Below are 17772 nucleotides of genomic sequence, written 5' to 3'. Positions count from 1 at the left end.
ATACATAGTAAAACGAATAAGGCATAAATTAAAACAAATAAACACATAAGAGTATGTAGCACGTAACACATAAATATAATATTTAAATGCAAAAATCCTAAGAAAAGCGGATAAAGCACATAACACTTAATCCATGCAAACACACAAAACCTACCTATTACAGCGGAGAGTCTAACTACAATTTAAAATGGAGAAATATAATAAAATAAACCTATCTATCCTATCTATTACAATAGGGGACCTAATTACAATCTGAAATGGAAAAATATAATAAAATAAATCTATCTATCTTAAGTATTACATTTATCTATCTAGTTATAATTTTTCAAAAATATTACCTATCTATAATATCTTGAGATATTTAAATACCTCCCAAATAATTATAAAAATTAACTAAACAAATATAAGAAAATTTGAATGAATGTTTGAATCAAATAAATAACAAAGCATATAAAAATATATAAACACATAAGAGCACGTAATTGATATTGAAATAATAATAGGGGTACCTCTCTTTTGAAGTGGTAACTAAATGAAGTCAAATTGCCCTATTTTATACTCAAAATGAACAAAAAAATTATGGCACCAATTTAATTGAAAATAATAATAATACTAAAAGTACTAAAATCACATTAATACATCAAACATAAAGAAATTTAAGAACTTCTAAAAATTACAATCTGAATACATTCAAAAGTAACATAATTAGCTATTGATGAAAAGATATAATAGAGAGAGTCAAAATTCACTAGGGACTAAATTACAAAAAAAAAATTTGGCGTTAAAAATATAAATTTTCAAAAGTTTAAGGGTCAAAATTTTAATTAAGATAAAGTTCAGGGACAAAAAATACAATTAAATGAAGGGCTTAGGTGAAGGAAATTTAAAATTTTTTGGGCCACAGTAAAACTACTCCAAATATCAGGAGCTAAAGTGCAAAATTCATTTTTTTTTATTTTTGCAAGAAAAAGGGCATTGGGGCATTTATTTTTATTTGCTTGGGCCGAAGTCATCCGGCCAGAAATTAAAATATGGGCTATCTTCATGAAAATAAAAACAAGTCCAAGTGGATAATTACCTCAAGAGCCCGGACAAAAAGCCCCCAACATCAATTTCTAGCCCACTAGAAAATTAAGAAACAAGACCAACAAAAAAAAATGAAACAGCCCAAGCCTTCTTCTTTCTTTTTTTCTTCCTTTTCTTTTTTTTTCCTTTTTTTTCTTTTTCCTCCTCTTCTTCTTCTTCTTCTTTTTTCTTCTTCTTCCACTCCGGTAGGACTGAAGCCTCAGTCTGGCAAATTTTTCGGTCACAAAATTTCATCAAAATACACCCCACTCGATTTTTCGTGTAGAATCCGTTTTTGAACTTAGTTTTTACAAAAAATGAATCAAAAGTGGTTGAAATGCAAAAAAAAAAAAAAAAAACCCCAATTTTTATTTTTTGAAATCACTATAACCTTCACCAAAAATCATAAAATTTATACCAATACACTCCGTATGATTTTTACAATATAACTTTGAGTTGAAATCAATAAAAAGCAACAACAATATGACAAAATTAAAGCAAAACAGTCCAAAAATAAAAAAAAAATCCTTCAATGCTTTTTAGGCTCAAAAAACTCCAAAAACTTTGGATAACCAAACATTTTCGGACCTATACTAGCCTTTGAGGAAATTGTCTCTACTTTTAAGTACTCGAATCTGTTTCATTCGCTTCATTTAATATAGCATTCCCCTTAGGGACTGGGAAATCTGATGCAGCGGTCCAGTGATTGATGACAAAAAACTCTGTGCAGTGAATGGAGAACTTTATGCATGTCACAAACACAGGAATTAGATGCACTAGTCAACTTGTTTAACACGACATGTTTTTATCATAGGAAAAAAGATATAGATGCATAAATCAAAATTTATAACAGGAATATCTTGTTGATTACTTATTTATTTATTTAACATTTTTTTGGGGTGAAAAATGGTAAAGAATGTTGCACTTAGTATTAATATGTTTTCAATAGTTTTTTTTTTTTTTTTTTTTTTTTTTTGCATATGTCTATATTGTAACTGTGCTTATACAAGATCAATCCATATTTGGCACTAGCTAAAAGAGGAGTTCAAGCATTAATATATAGAAATGAAAAATTAAATACCAAAAATTTATAAATGCAAGATAGAATAATAATTCTTAATGTCTGCATTCACATGGCAAATTATGTGTGATTTAAGCATAACGCATATCAATTAGGTACCAATTAGAAGAACCTATACATGATTCAATTATAGATCTGCCAAAATTGCTGGTCTTACAAAGTGGGTGGATCAGCCGCAATGGCTTGCTCTTTCATGAATCACGACCATTCAATCTCTGCTTCATTTCTGTTGTCTTCGACAACCTCAAGCAAATTTATCACATTAATTAACTGCATTTCGGTTAAGTCTCCTGGGTCGTCGTCAAAAGTTGCCGGCTTTTGACGATTGGTCTAGGATTTAGGTTTGATTTACGTTTCTCTCTTGGTGTTTCCAAGGAGTTGAAAGAAAAAAAAAATTAACTGCATTTCGGTAAAACGTTTCGAACAATTAGCGTGTGCAGTATGTGATTGACTTTTCATACGCTGATGCAATTGGAATATTTTTTTTTTTAAACAAACGGATGCAATTGGAATATTGGATACGTGAAATATGGTAGCAGTCACTTGCTTCTGACACGGTAGACTCACTTGAAACAGCAATATGGGTTAATTGCAACGTACCCTCACCAAGAATGTCGATTTCTCATTCTGCTCTCTAATTGTTCAATTGGTTCAGTTTACCCTTTAAGTAGCCAAATTAAATATGACCTAACCATGTGACATGTGCCTTTCGCATTTAAAACAAAAAATAACACTGAATGAAAGCAGTTATTTTTTAAAATTTTGATTAAAAAATGGAATAATTTCAAAAATCTCCCCTGAAGTTTTTAACAATTTCACTGAACTCTCTTGAGATTTTTGATATTACACTTACCTCTCTTGATGATAGACAATGGCTATAATAACTTTCATAATTTTTCAAACGAACAAGCCATTGATAAAAAAAAGGGAAAAAGATAACAAAAAAAAGGAAAATAAAAAAGGAAAACAATTCTTCTTCACCAGGCCACATATAGTGGCCAAACTGATTTAGCCATGACCATTGACTTGTAACCTTCTATCATTTAAATATGTTGATCAAGGAAGATGTTTCTTTTCTTATCGTCAGCTTGCCATCACCATCCGTACAACATTTTTCAAAATTTCTCCTGAATTTATAATCTCCTAAAAGTTAATCCGAAACTTGTACCTCTTTTTTATTCTACCACCCTACTCATTACAATGTTGGTATCACTATCCATAAATTGAAATTGAATGAAAAGCCTTTACCTCACTAATCTTATTGTCATGCTACCGTTGTTGATGATGATGGGAGCAATCATCACCACTAATAATCCAATTGGTTCGTATTATTGAGTACAAAAAAGCTACTGGATTACAAAAAGGTGTAGTTTGATAGACTAAACTAAACTACTACCCAAAATTGCACTTTTTAATGTTTTGCCTGGTTCCTCTTAATAGATATCAAACTTGTTTTCAATAAAATTGTGTCAATTTAGAGAAAAAAATGTGGGCTAATTTAGCATGACCAACCCAAATGTTGAAAGCAGAGATTAGAAGAATTTTGACAACTGAGGGCTTGGCCATTGAGTGGGGAAAATGTAAGGATTGTGAGTTTTATGACTAATAGTTTAGTAGACAATATATGGAAAAAAACTTATAGAGAGGTAAAGATTGTGAAAGTAAGAAGTACGACAGTGGATTTTGACATCTAAGACAAAGAATTTATTCGAAAGAAGAATAAGTGATAAGAGTTTGAAAGTTTGGATAAATGTAGAAAATCATGGGGTGGAAAACATCAGAACATTGGCTAAGCAATAAAACTCATAATTTTGATAGTATACAAGTGTATTCTTACCTTTTAAAAGATTTTAATGACTATTCATATTTTGAAAATTAGATGAGGGCAATATTGGGCATTCATATGCTTTTTTGGTCTTACATCATTAAAGTGAAATTCAAACCTATAGTCTAGGGAAGGTATGTATAATTTTCAAAATGTAAGGAGAGCTGTTTGAAATTATCAGAAACCTTAGGGGAGGTTTCTGAAATTATCCCTTAAAAAATAGCACATGAGAGCATACTTGCTCACCATTTTTTTTTTTTTTTTGTGCTCACAAATTGTTAACTGAGGACATAGTTTTCGTTTCAACGTATGACAATACATGTTCCCGACCCAGTCATTAATTTCATCGAGGGCATATTTATCCTTTTCTGGCAACATATACATCTCACATGACAAAACCTATTTTTTTTTAAAATAAAAAAACTAATTTTATTAATGAATGGTTGGAAATTGTTCACCACACCGTGCAACCCTGATATTCTTAAATTGAGAAAAATTTAACAACAATAGGGATCGATGGATTCAATTAAAAATGAGGGTGGGTACAACATGAAAAAGGTATATTTTTGGTTGACTTGATTTTTTAATTTGGTAATGACGATTGAAAAAATTAAAACATCAATTACATCAGTCAAATCAAATCTCGATATTTATTGAAAGGAAAAATGAAGCAACATGGACACAACCATCCCCTCCCACCAAAAAAGGGGAAAAAAAATCGCACAATGCTTCAATTAAGTGAAATTCAATGAATTTATAGTCGATATACATGTCGTAAATGTGAAGTATTTTTGCCCAAGAATTGAATCAAATAAACTAATTCTACTACCTTTCCCAAGACGTTTAATTGAAACGCAAATCTTTGTGAAGAAAAATGAAATACCCAATGGGACATCATCACACTTGGTATGAGATTGCATTGGCTTCAATCTCGCAACGGATCTTTTGTCCTATATTCTGTGCTATTTTTTGTCTCACTTTTTATTGTATTGTTATTTTATCTTCATAAATAATATATTTTATCTCTTCTTTGTTTCTTTAAGATCTAATAACCATTAACTGAGTAATACATAAAATTTAACAAATTGAAAAATTCAAAATGCATAAAAAATGAGATTTTTTTAATGAATTTTCTCATTTTTTTTGTTTTCTAGTATATATTACTTTTTTATGAATTTTCTGTTGTGAATCAATCTTCAGGCCATGAAATTTTTTTACCCCTTTATTTTAGGTCTGAAAGAAGGCCAAATGCCATGAAATCTTCCTTATGGGAGACAAAATAACTTTCAATCAAAATTGATGCATCCCATTTTAGTTCTAGAACTCTGAGATGTACGATATTACCTACAGAAAATTGCAGAGGGATGCAAACAGAATAACGGATGTTAACTTCCTTCTTTTTTTTTTTTTTTTTAAACATGAATGAAGGAGAAACTCTAGACGTTACAAGTAAAAAGGGGAGACTGGATTAGGACCTCATGGTTGCCTCGAGTTGGGTTTCTGGGATTCATGGATATTCAGTCCTTTTCTTTTTCCAATTCAAGGAGAACTCTTTAGAAGTGAAGAAAGGGAGGGCTTAATTAAGGACCCATGATTGCCCGCCAGAGACAGAGTTAGATATAGGGGATAATGGACATGAGGTAGATATTGGGGATGCAACAACCTCTTGGGCTCATCACTTTAAAGTCTTGATGGGGGTGAGAGATTAATGGTTCAATCCTTACCTTCTATTATATACTTGTTACTTAATTGTTTGCGCAACGGATCTTCTGTGCCATACTTTGTGTCACTTCCTGTCCTACTTTTTATTATATTACTATTTCTCCTACATAAATATCATATTTTAGTTCTTTTTTTTTTCTTAAAATTCAATAACTGTTAATTGAGTAAAAAAAAAATACAACAGTTTCAAAAAAGCAATATATAATAGAATATTAAAAAATATAGCAGAAAATTCATAAAAAATCTCATTTTTTTATGCATTTTGATTTTTCGAATTTGTTAAATTTTGTGTATTACTCAATTAATAGTTATTGAATTTTAAGAAAACAAAAAAGAACTAAAACATGACGTTTATGTAGGAGAAATAGTAATATAATAAAGAGTGGGATAAAGAGTGACACGGAGTGTATGACAGAAGATCTGTTGTGAATTGTCTGCCACATTCAAGTGGCTTTCTCCAATGGGATACCTCATCGGCTCCCTTGCGAAAAAAAAAAAAGAAGATATTGGGGATGCAAATTTATCACGTTAATAATTTATCACCAAAAGTTAGATATTGGGGATAAATGGACCGTAAGCAGTTGGGCTGCCCAAGGTTAACACAATATTTGCCTCTTTTTATTTCTTAAAACAAGTAGAGAAACCAGTAACCCAATCCTCTTCAGCCTCTACCCAATTAGATTTTTTGTTCTGATGGAGAAAGCTTAAAGAGGCTTCCATGGAAGTTGAGATGAACCACCCAATTAAATGAAAGGATACTTACTTTTTTTTTTTTTTGTCACTTGTCATCATCTACATCTACACCTACTCCTAAGCCTAATCTAGCCTATACTAGGGGAGGGACCCAACAGGGTCACGGAGAACCGATGGGGACTAAACCACCATCGGACCATACGGGTGCACAACACCCACATGGATCTTGAGCAAAGCCACATTAAGTGGCAACTTTTTGATGGGAGCAAGGGTTGAACCCTTGACCTCCCACCCCACACTAAAGGTGGTGGCCAACTCCACTAAAAGAAGTTGGTTGAAAGGATACTTACCGAGGGGGACAAGCTGGTGACTAGGATATGAATATGTTTCAAGTCCAAATCACGAATTGACAAAAATAAGAAAGCGAGTGTTCTGTTTTTTTTTTTTTTTTGTCGCAACGATAAATGTCCTATAACCTAATCTAGCCTAGTCTAAGGGGAAGGGGAGGGGGTTCGATGTGAGTACAGATTCCATCTTCATATTAAGACCGCCACAAATTGTGATAAATTTGTGAGAGGCAGAAATTGAACCCTTAACCTCCAGCATACCTTTTATGGTGATGATCACTGGACCAAATGGCCAGTGGCGAGTGTTCTATATATTACATATGTGAAGTATATAAGCTTCCGTATCAAAAGGGTTTAAACTTCGCTCGACGGAGTCAATACGCAAATGATGCAACTTTTAAGTCTTTAACCTTTCTCGTTGACTAGAAAGGATGACTTACCCTCCTATTCTATTGTACATTTGTACGATGATTCCCAGCTACACCAGTCTAATCAAAGCCCTGCCAAACTCCTGAAGAAAATCAATGCAAAGTGGCTTGACCTCCAATCTGCACGACTGCAACAGGTAATTCCACAACCACAAGAAGTCAAGAAGCCATGCCTTACGACTTACGACTTACGAGAGACCACTCATACTGTCTATATATTCGTCTACTTTCTGCCATGTTTGTCCGCAAGATGTTTGCATGCATATACTTGCAAAATTACACTTCTCCAATGGGTCTATTCTTTAATGCTATCTTAATTTCTGTTTTAGCTCTGTCATTACCATTTTTATCATCCTTGAAAAGAACTAATAGTTTGAGTACAGGATCATCACTTTCTTCTCAAGACGTTCTGATTTCAAAGCCGCATGGAAATTTCACCGCGGGATTTTTCAGAGTTGGCGAGAATGCGTATTGCTTTAGCATATGGTTTACTGAGCTATATGATCATGGAAATTACATCATTGTCTGGATGGCCAATAGGGACCGACCGGTTAATGGAAAACATTCCAGGCTTTCCCTGCTCAAATCTGGCAATCTTGTGCTGGCAGATGCAGGACAGTTTACTGTTTGGACGAGTAGCACGCAATCGAACTCTTTTCTTCAGTTGCAACTCCATGACAATGGCAACCTTGTGCTGAGCAATATAGATGGCGGAAATCTTTGGCAAAGCTTTGACTGCCCAACAAACACGCTTCTTCCAGGGCAGTCGCTCACCCAAAACTCTGTTCTCATATCTTCCAGAAGCCTGACGAATTATTCTTCTGGATTCTACAAGTTATACTTTGATGATGATAACGTCCTTAGTCTATTGTACGATGGTCCTCAAAGAGCAGGTATTTCATGGCCTGACCCATGGAAACGTAGTTGGGACAACGGGAGGTCCACTTATAACAACAGTAAGGTTGCCACTCTTGATTCATGGGGGAGATTCCAGTCATCAGATCAGTTTGACTTTATTACTGTTGATTATGGTCCAGGCATACAGAGAAGATTGACCATAGATTTCGATGGCAATCTCCGGGTCTACAGTCTTGATATGGCAAGTCGGAATTGGAAAGTTACGTGGCAATCCTCACTGCAACCATGCAAAGTTCATGGGATATGTGGAGAAAATAGTTTGTGCACTTACGCCCATGAGACCGGAAGAAAATGCACTTGTGCACCTGGATACAAGATCAAAAGCCAGAAAGATTGGGCTTATGGATGCGAGCCAGATTTCCAACTGCCATGCAATGACAGTAATGCATCAGGTTTTCTTCTTCTCCAAAATGTTGAATTTTATGGCTATGATATTGGTTTCTTTAGTAATTCCACTCTTGATAATTGTCAAAATTTATGCCTCAACTACTGCAGTTGCAAAGGCTTTCAATTCAAATTTGATAATGATAATGGCTACTATAATTGTTTCCCTAAGACCAATTTGTTCAATGGGTATCGTTCAATTGGTTTTGATTCTCCAATTTATCTAAGATTGCCCCAATCTATGTTAACCTCATTTGATCAAAAGCCTCTTCAACAAACCAACTTAAAGTGCACAGCCGATGTTGTTTCACTCAACCGAGCATATCAGAAAAAAGGTCAATATGGGTGGGTAAAGTCATTCTTATGGTGCACTTTGGCAGTTGGGGCTTTTGAGATCATCTGTTTCTTCACTTACTTGTTCAAAACCCGACGAGGATCTAGTGCAAGAAAACAGGGTTACACTCAGGTTGCAACAGGATTCAGGAAATTCACTTTTGCTGAGTTGAAAAAGGCATCAAGAAACTTCAGCGCAGAAATAGGACGAGGAGGGGGAGGCATTGTGTATAAAGGCGTGTTGACAGATGATCGAGTTGCTGCCATAAAGTGTCTCAATGAAGCCAACCAGGGAGAAGCCGAATTTCTTGCAGAGTTGAGTACTATTGGCAAGTTGAACCATATGAATTTGATTGAGATATGGGGATATTGTGTTGAAGGTAAGCACAGGCTATTGGTTTATGAGTACATGGAGCATGGTTCTCTAGCAAAAAATTTGCATTCTGGCAGACTTGATTGGAAAAAGAGGTATGATATTGCTCTCGGTATAGCCAAAGGACTTTCTTACTTGCATGAAGAGTGCTTAGAGTGGGTTTTGCACTGCGATGTAAAGCCTCAGAACATACTCCTAGATTCGAATTACCAGCCGAAGGTGGCGGATTTTGGCCTGTCCAAACTATTGAATAGAGGTGGGACAAATAAATCAACATTTTCCGGGATAAGGGGAACTAGAGGCTACATGGCCCCTGAATGGGTTTTCAATCTTCCCATAACCTCCAAAGTTGATGTTTATAGTTATGGAATTGTTGTGCTGGAATTATTAACCGGAAGAAGCCCAGTTGAAGGCCGTTCTATGGAGGAAAGCACCAGTGCAATGGAGCCAAGGAGACTAGTTACGTGGGTGAAGGAGAAAATGCACGCAGCTAATGGAAGAGCTTCACAAACAGCAATTGGAAAAATTGTAGACCCTGCCGTAAGTGCTGAATTTGATGTGGCAAGGGCGGAAATTCTTGTTCAAGTTGCTCTCCAATGCTTAGAAGAAGACAAAGATGCAAGACCAACAATGAGCCGAGTGGTGGACACGTTGCTCCATCAAGAAAGTGATGAATATTAGGATACATTTCACATACTTTTCAATGAGTTGTGATCATCTTAAATTGCTGACTAATATGTGAGTTAAAATTAGATATTTTATGTTCATATAATTTATATGCTTCCGCCTTACTGTTGTGAACAAAATATTAAAAGTAAGAAATATTTGTCTTTCTGAATTTAAGGCAAATAGTAATTTACTTTAAATTACAAAGCAATCCTCTTATTGTTGAATAATACAAAGAATTGTGGTTTTGATCTCAAATGTTTAGGGCGTGAGCAGTTTTTAGCTCTGTTTTGAAACTTGGACCAGACCGGCCGGTCGAACCGGGAACCGGCCAAGTGTCCGGTCCAAGTCATGGTAAAAAGCCAGAAATTTAAAGCCCGGTCAAAGCAGGTCAAAAATCAGATTTGACCGGGAAAAAACCGGTTTTTTCAGTTCAATGGGCATTTTTTTAAAAAAAAAAACTCAATCTTTTCAATATTATGTTTTGGCCCCCTAAATTGTTAAAACTTATTAATATACCTCAAATATTTCATACTTTATAAATATTGTCTTAAAATTTGATGTTATTTTTCAATTAAATTCATAATTTTAATTTTAAACTTGTCAATATTTATTAAATAACATAAATTGCTACTTGATTGTTCTAATTTATTTGTATTTTCTTGTTAAATATATTTGAAACATCAAATATATATGAATATACCTTTATTAATATTAACATATTATTAGATATTTTACATATAATATTTTAATTTTTAAATAATTTTTATTTATGATGTCATCCGGTTCGACCCTTATCGACCCCCGGTCAAACCCATTGACCCCTGACCTCGGCCGAGTCGATACCCGGTCCGATTCTGAAAATATAGGTTTTTAGTTCATGAAGTTTAGATGAAAATAAATGTGGTCCCAGGTATTTCAACTTTTAAGCACAATTAATCCCATTGACTGATCTTTGTTAATTGCTATCCAAGTCTGGTCACGCACCATCACGCGCTAACAACTAATTTTTTGAAAAATTTAATAAAATATATGAAAAAATGTTTGTTAGCCATAATCTTTTAATAAAATAGGACTAATTACCCACGCAATCACGTTAGTAATGGGTCTTTAGCTCATAATAGAATAGCACTAGTTACTCCAGTGTCGATCACGTTACATGGGTGAAAGATAAGATGCTTGAAACTAAAGGAAGAACATCACCAACAGTGATTGCAAAAATTGCAAACCTTGCCATGAACAAATATTATTGAATTTCTAGTTCGAGTTACTCTCTAACTCATAGGGGAAGACCAACGATGAGCTACGTAGTTGACAAGTTACTCCATCAAGAAAGTGAGGAATGTTAGAATGCATTTCATATGCTCTTCAATCAGTTGCAATCATCTTGAATTACTGCTAGTATGTGTGTTAAAGTCAGATATTTTCTATTTATGATTGTGGATGAAATATTTGTTATTCAATGATTTTAACGTAAATAGCAATTTCCTTAAAATACCGCATAATCCTCCTATTGTTCAATAATATCCCTATAAACTTTCCACCTTGTAGATTTATATAAGATGTAAAATGTTTAAGGAAATACCTCTACTTAACCCCTAGTGATATGAATAAAGATGCCTTTTAGAATGTGTTTGACTCTAAATATTTACAGAAACTAGGAAGACATGGGTATTTCTCCTCCTAAACATAGATAGGAAGTCAATTAGTGTAAGAAAGAAAGAAATAATTAATTCATAATTGTACTCTTCATTGTCTAAAGTTCTTTTGGTTCTTTTTACCAAGCTATTTAGAGCATATATAACTGGTTATATTCTGCATTTATAAGAACAAAGGACAAAGAGTAGAATTTTTATTCTTTTTTATGGATCTGTCATCATTTTCCTTTTTAATCAATTTTTAATAGATCTATAAATAAATGCCAAACAAATATCATAACTTACTTGTCAAAGACCATATTATTTATAGTGGTTTAGAAATCATCATTACAACTGTCAAAAAATTAAAATAAATTGTATATTATTAAATTAAGGCCAATTGAATAAATAAAGTTTTTAAGCTATAATAGGAAGTGGTCCCTTATTTTCTATTTTTAGAGTTAAATAGGAATCTGTTCTGCATTTGTGACTTATAGTCTTCAATTGATACAACTACATTATGTTCTATATTTTATAATACATGATAAAAGTTAATACAATAAATATCAAAAACATACAAATAATTGTATTTTTTTTAGAATATTTCAATTTAATATCAACCACCTTACATGTGTATAAATAAGTATTTGTTATGTATTGTCTAAATTAGTAGATATTGTTGTCACACATTATTGGTAGAAAATATGTGTTTCACTCCATAAAACACAAAACATCCAAATATCATCATCCATTTTGCAACTTATGCATGAGATGATATACATTTGACAATAATAAATAAGATGTATTATACAACATATCAGAGTGTATAATGAATAAGAAACAATATATTTGTTAATGCATGTGTATTTTTTTCATATGTTTGTATGTTTGTTAAGATTAGTTGGGGCGAATTATGTAATAGATACTGTTGATAGGTTGGGGTTTGTCGATTTGAAAAGCCTAAATCATGGTAAGGTTGGGGTTGGGGTTGGGGTTGGGGTTGAATTAGTGGCAGAGATAGGGGTGAAATTGGGTTGGCGTGGGCATTCGTTTGGGAATAAGGTGGGGACAGATTGAAATTTGACATGATCGATAGAAAATTGTCTTTTTACCTCCTTAAATTTGCAGTAGGCAAGATCATAAACAAAAATGAAACAAAAGGGAACAAAAATTACACTGACTTAGAGAAGGTTCCGCGGAGCTACGATCGTCAATCTACCTAGTTTTTGCTTTGACGATCCACATTTGGATTTTCTGGGAATGCTTTGGATTGTCGGAATGGAAAGCACAGGTCGAAAAAGGAGAGTGATGCCTTTTTCAATCTATCCAGAACGCATAGAAGTTTGGATTTAGTCATTTCTTTTGCCCTATAACTTTACCTAGGGTTTAGTAGCGATTTTGATTTTACACTTTACTTAAAAGTGCTTCTTATACAATAGTTAGGAATAGATACAAAAATACACAAATAAATAAACGAAGAAGAAAAATCTAATAGAAACCAATATTTATCTTTTTATCATTTACAGATATTGCATTCTATGACACTGGTAACTCTAAAAGAAACAAGAAATAATGAAGCAAACCATGCAAGGGAACAACACTAATGTTATAGTGGCTTATATCAGGTCTCAAGTTTCAATCATAGAGACTTGTAAACCAACGTTTTCCCAAACCAAAAAACTAATTGAACTCAATGATTATAAGAAAGCAACATTATATTCACAATCAGCTAGGCCCATGCACATATTGACCCTATTACCAGATTTGTAGAAGCCAAGGTACTCTTAGGATACAGATACTTTGCTTGGAAATAATGCCGAATCAAATGGCCAACTCACTCAGAAAAAACTATGTCCACTTGGATGGCAGTGCATATACAAACTATTGGACATAGGTATTCATCACCTTGGACATAGGTATTAACATTCTTTTAGCCTGGATTTCTTGAACGCAAAGAAGTGCCTTGAAAAAATTTTCATTAAGATCCACCTCTGTCAATGCATTTACCAACAAAAGTGATCAACCGATAAAAATCAAAATGATAAATTCAGAAAGTTGAGATATAGTTCCGAAGGCTGTTATTAGAACTAAAAAATGGGGTTCAACTTATAGCACAGGGCTCTTAAATGGATAATTCATAGACACAAAGTGAGCATGACAACCTCTTTCAGTTGTTCAGCAATTTCCAAAACCTGATTAAGCCTTTCAGTGGTTCTATAAAATTATTAGTGCTAGCATTAGAAAGGAATAAAGCGTTTGCAGTTCGTCATGCAATAAATGAAAGATGATGATGTGCATTTTTTTCCTGTTTGTACTAGAAATTGGAGTCAATTTAGTTAGCCTCTTGATACAAAGCTGCTAGAATGAAAAAATGTCAGTGTTATACAAAACATATGATTACTATACTAAAAGTGTGAGTTGGAATTGCTACAGTGCCATGGACCGGTTATCCGGTAATTATGGATAACTTTGGTAGCTTTTGTATTTGTGCTTCAGGTGCGTGTTTGGTTTCTCCAACTAAGACAGTCCATCTTGTTTGTAATTGTCGTTGCTTCAACTCTACTGGTGAGTGGGCAGTGGGATGTGTGCAAATCGGTCTGTGGGAGCCGCACAAAACTCTCTTGCCTAGGTAATCTTGTTAGCAAGCCATCTCAAAAGCAGCATATTGGATTTGTTTCTTTCTTCAATTGAAGGCTTGGGTTTAGCGGCTTTGCAATGTGAATTCTTCACTCTTTTGCCTCACTAATCTTCTGTGCAAGCCATCTCAAAAGCAACTTCCTTTTTCAATTGAAAGCTTCAGTTCCCTAATTTTGCAAGGTGAACTCTTCGCTTTATTTCTTGCGTTTTGGTGGTTTTGCAGGGTGAGCCCTTCACTCCATTTCCGCCTTGATCAAATTTTCTTTGCTACAATGTTATTTTCTTGTCACGAGACACAATTTGCTTATTCTGCTCTTCATGTTAGTCCCTTTATAATTAAGGGTTGTATTTAACATAAATAATTGAGGTTGCTCGTTTTTGCTCAGTTATGATTGTAAGAAATATTGATGAAAGCTTAGTTTTGGTACTTTTGCAGGCTTTCGCAAGGTGAACTCCTTGCTCTACTTTTGCCTGGATTGTATTTTGTTTGTTGTACTGCTGTTTTCTTGCTGCTTGTCAATTCCCTCTGGCTGTTAAATTTGTTGGTTTGTAACTAGATTCTATGTGCATGGTTGATTATAAACTATTGGTGTTAAATTTCTTGACCTTTAGAAAAGCAGCTGGATTTGTTTGCTTGAATTGGAGGATAAGCTTTTGTTCATAGCTGGTGCGAAGATAGTAGTAAATGTAGCTCTTGAATTTGGTGTGAATGTAGTTGTAAATGTAGCTGGTATAGTTAAGCGCCCGATTGCTTCTTTTGCTTGAAGTCTACTTCAGTTGTAACATAAAAACTACTTTCACTTTCACTTTCTTCTCTTTTATTACACTTTCACTCACAATGGATTACACTCCACAAGGTGTAATAGTATGGGTCCACAATTAAATCAAATATTTATTTTAATAATGCATAACTCATATCCCATAAATAAATAAAGTAATTTTTAAAAATATGTAGGTGGAAGATACATGGGAATTGGATATTAAAAATTTGGTAGATTTTGGAAATTTGATGGATGACTGGAAGTGGATAAATTTAGGAGAAATGTGTAATTTTGCACATTTGTAGGAATACCAGAAAATGTGTAATTTGGAAAATTTTGGGGGTTTTGATTTTGTGAGGATGATGAATTTTCTATAGTTGGAGCATTTAACATATTTGTAAAACTACTAAATTTTTCATCCATAATCACAAAATATTGAAATTTTAAAAAATTGTGCACAAAGGTTAAGGAATATGAGTGAGAGAGTAAAAGAAATAATAGAGTAGAATGGTGGGATATGTAAAAAAAAAAGAGTATATTGTGTGTTTATATAGAAAATTAAGTCATGGCTGCTTGAAAAAATGAACGTTGCAAATGGACTCCACAATTGCAAAAAATGAACGTTAAACAGCTAGTTTGCTGAGTAAAAATTTTCCAATGACTAAATTTTTTAATGGGGTGGCCCACCTATTACACGCATCATTCTGATGATGCGAGTAATGGTGGCCGTGTAACCAACTTTGACATTACACCGCTTATTCCACGGGGTTAGAGATGCTCTAACAACAACAGCAGTAGCAGCCACCTAGTATAAGCTAAATGATATAGAAGAAGAGAGCGCCCTCACACAGAAGTTTTCAATTCTTCTATGCTTATTTACAAATAATGCAGAAGCAAAATCGAGTCTTTCGCATACTAACAATTTCTGAAAACAAAAAAATAGGGCAGAGCACTGAAAAACCAATTGAGTTCTGTTTGATCCATAGTCATTGTTGTTGTCCCAAAATCCAAACCCTGCCCTATAATCTACTCTGATTTTCTCGCCCACTCGCTCTTCTCTTAGGGATCTACAATTTCAATATATAAGGCCTATTTGGAAACTAGTTTTTTGGGCAAGTTTTTTACCTATAAGTTTTTTAACAACTTTTGCTACAGGGACTCAAAAAACTTTTCAAAGTTTTTTACCTACACACTTCAAAATACACAAAACACACACAAATTCCTCCACCATCCTAACCCAATACACAAAACACACATAAAAAAAATTCCCTTCCCTTTGGCTTCCTTCTTCCTCCACCATCCCAACCCGGTCCACCACCTCCGGCGCCATTTCCTTTTTTTTTTTTCCCTTTTTCCCTCTCCCTGCCATTCTCCCCCTTTACCCGATTTGACTACCTTCCTCTTTTTTTTTGTGTGTCCCTCGCAACCCTCCCCCTCCCGCGACCAGATCTAGTCCCGTGACTAGATCGCAAAAGTGGAGGGGAGGGGGGTTGCGATCTGGTCGCGCAACTAGATCGCAGCTAAGGGAGGGCGACAGGGCTGTTGAGGGTGACGGGAATGGGTGAGGGGAGGAGAAAAAGGGATGGCGGGCAGAAGGGGTTGGCGGGGCAGAGGGAGAAGAAGGGCGGAGAAGGGGTGATGGGCAGAGGAGACGGGAGAGGAAAAGGGGTGGCGGGTGGCGGGGAGAGTAGAGGAAAGGGGTGGCGGGGAAGGGAGAAGAGGAATGGCAGGGGAAGGGGAGAGGGAGGGTGACGGCAGAGAGAGGGGGAGGGGTAGGGGGTGTTGCGTTGCTGCGGGGAGGGGGGCTGGTAACGGGGAAGGGGGAGAGGGAAGGAAGAAGAAGAAGAAGAAGAAGAAGAAGAAGAAGAAGAGAGGAAAGAAAAAAAAAAAGAAAAAAAAAGTTTTTCCCCTTAAAAACTTCTACAAAATTTTTCACATTACAAAAATTTCTACAAAAAAAATTTTCACCTTACAAAATTTCTACACAAATTTTTTCAAAAACTTCTACAGTGTACTACAATAAAATTTTAGACAAACTCCCAAAAAACTCAGGTTCCAAACAGGCCCATAGTTAGGGCACCAAACCACATACTTGTAACCCTGTAGTACCATAGGCACATTTTTGGTTTTTGCACTTTTACGCCTAAACTTTGTTTGTTGACACTTTACCCCTGTTTGATGTTTTAAGGTAGAAGTGTCCAGTCCAATATTTTAGCATAAATAAAAGTGTCTCTTACATATTAATTAATTTTTTTATTACTTTTCTTTACCTTTTTTTTTCCTAATAATAAGGGGATGGAAATTAAGAAGTGAAGAGGAGCATGGGGATTTGTTCTATTTTGTTTTTTTTTTTCTTGTTCTCTTTTCTTTCCTGTGACCACCACCAGTAACTTCCATCTTTTACTATTATTAATTGTATAACATTTTTAATGTACTTGAATTTATTCTTTTTCACGCTTAATTTTTTGAGGTAATAATAACCAGAATACACACACACACACACACACACACACACACACACACACACACATATATATATATATAAGCCACACGGAAAACACACTTCGCCTAGTATTCAAATTACATAGATACAGAGCTTATAATTAATCATTCATTAACAGAATGACAAATAATAAGACCAAAATAAAAATAAAAAAAATTAGTGGCACTCTGTTATTTTTTTAGCGATACTATTCTTGAAACTTTTACTCATTTGAGAGGACTAAATGCTCGTACTTTTTTTTTAATTTTGATTACTATCTTACAAAAATTAGTAAGTCATGACTTAATTAAGAATAAGGGTACTTTTGTTAATTTCCCACAATCGAAAGGTTCACCGGAATTCTTCTAATAACGAAAAGAGAGGTCCATTGACATTTCCTAACCATACACATAGCAATAA

At 34.4% G+C, this 17772-nt stretch overlaps 1 protein-coding gene across 1 annotated transcript; it reads left to right on the top strand.

Annotated features, from left to right (window-relative positions):
• The first annotated feature begins 7450 nt into the window (after positions 1-7450).
• LOC113740141 (putative receptor protein kinase ZmPK1) lies at positions 7451-9949 on the top strand. The gene has a single exon (XM_072045121.1). The coding sequence runs from the start codon at positions 7451-7453 to the stop codon at positions 9848-9850; it is 2400 nt and encodes a 799-aa protein (XP_071901222.1). The 3' UTR covers positions 9851-9949.
• Positions 9950-17772: the final 7823 nt, after the last annotated feature.

This window comes from Coffea arabica, chromosome 4c (genome assembly GCF_036785885.1).
Source record: "Coffea arabica cultivar ET-39 chromosome 4c, Coffea Arabica ET-39 HiFi, whole genome shotgun sequence".
Classification (NCBI taxonomy): Eukaryota; Viridiplantae; Streptophyta; class Magnoliopsida; order Gentianales; family Rubiaceae; genus Coffea; species Coffea arabica.
Note: the sequence above shows the minus strand (reverse complement) of the source record. Positions and strands in the feature narration are given on the sequence as shown.

Bases quoted from the DNA above. Each gene is read 5' to 3' on its own strand.
- LOC113740141 (XM_072045121.1), top strand. From the start codon at position 7,451: ATGGGTCTATTCTTTAATGCTATCTTAATTTCTGTTTTAGCTCTGTCA.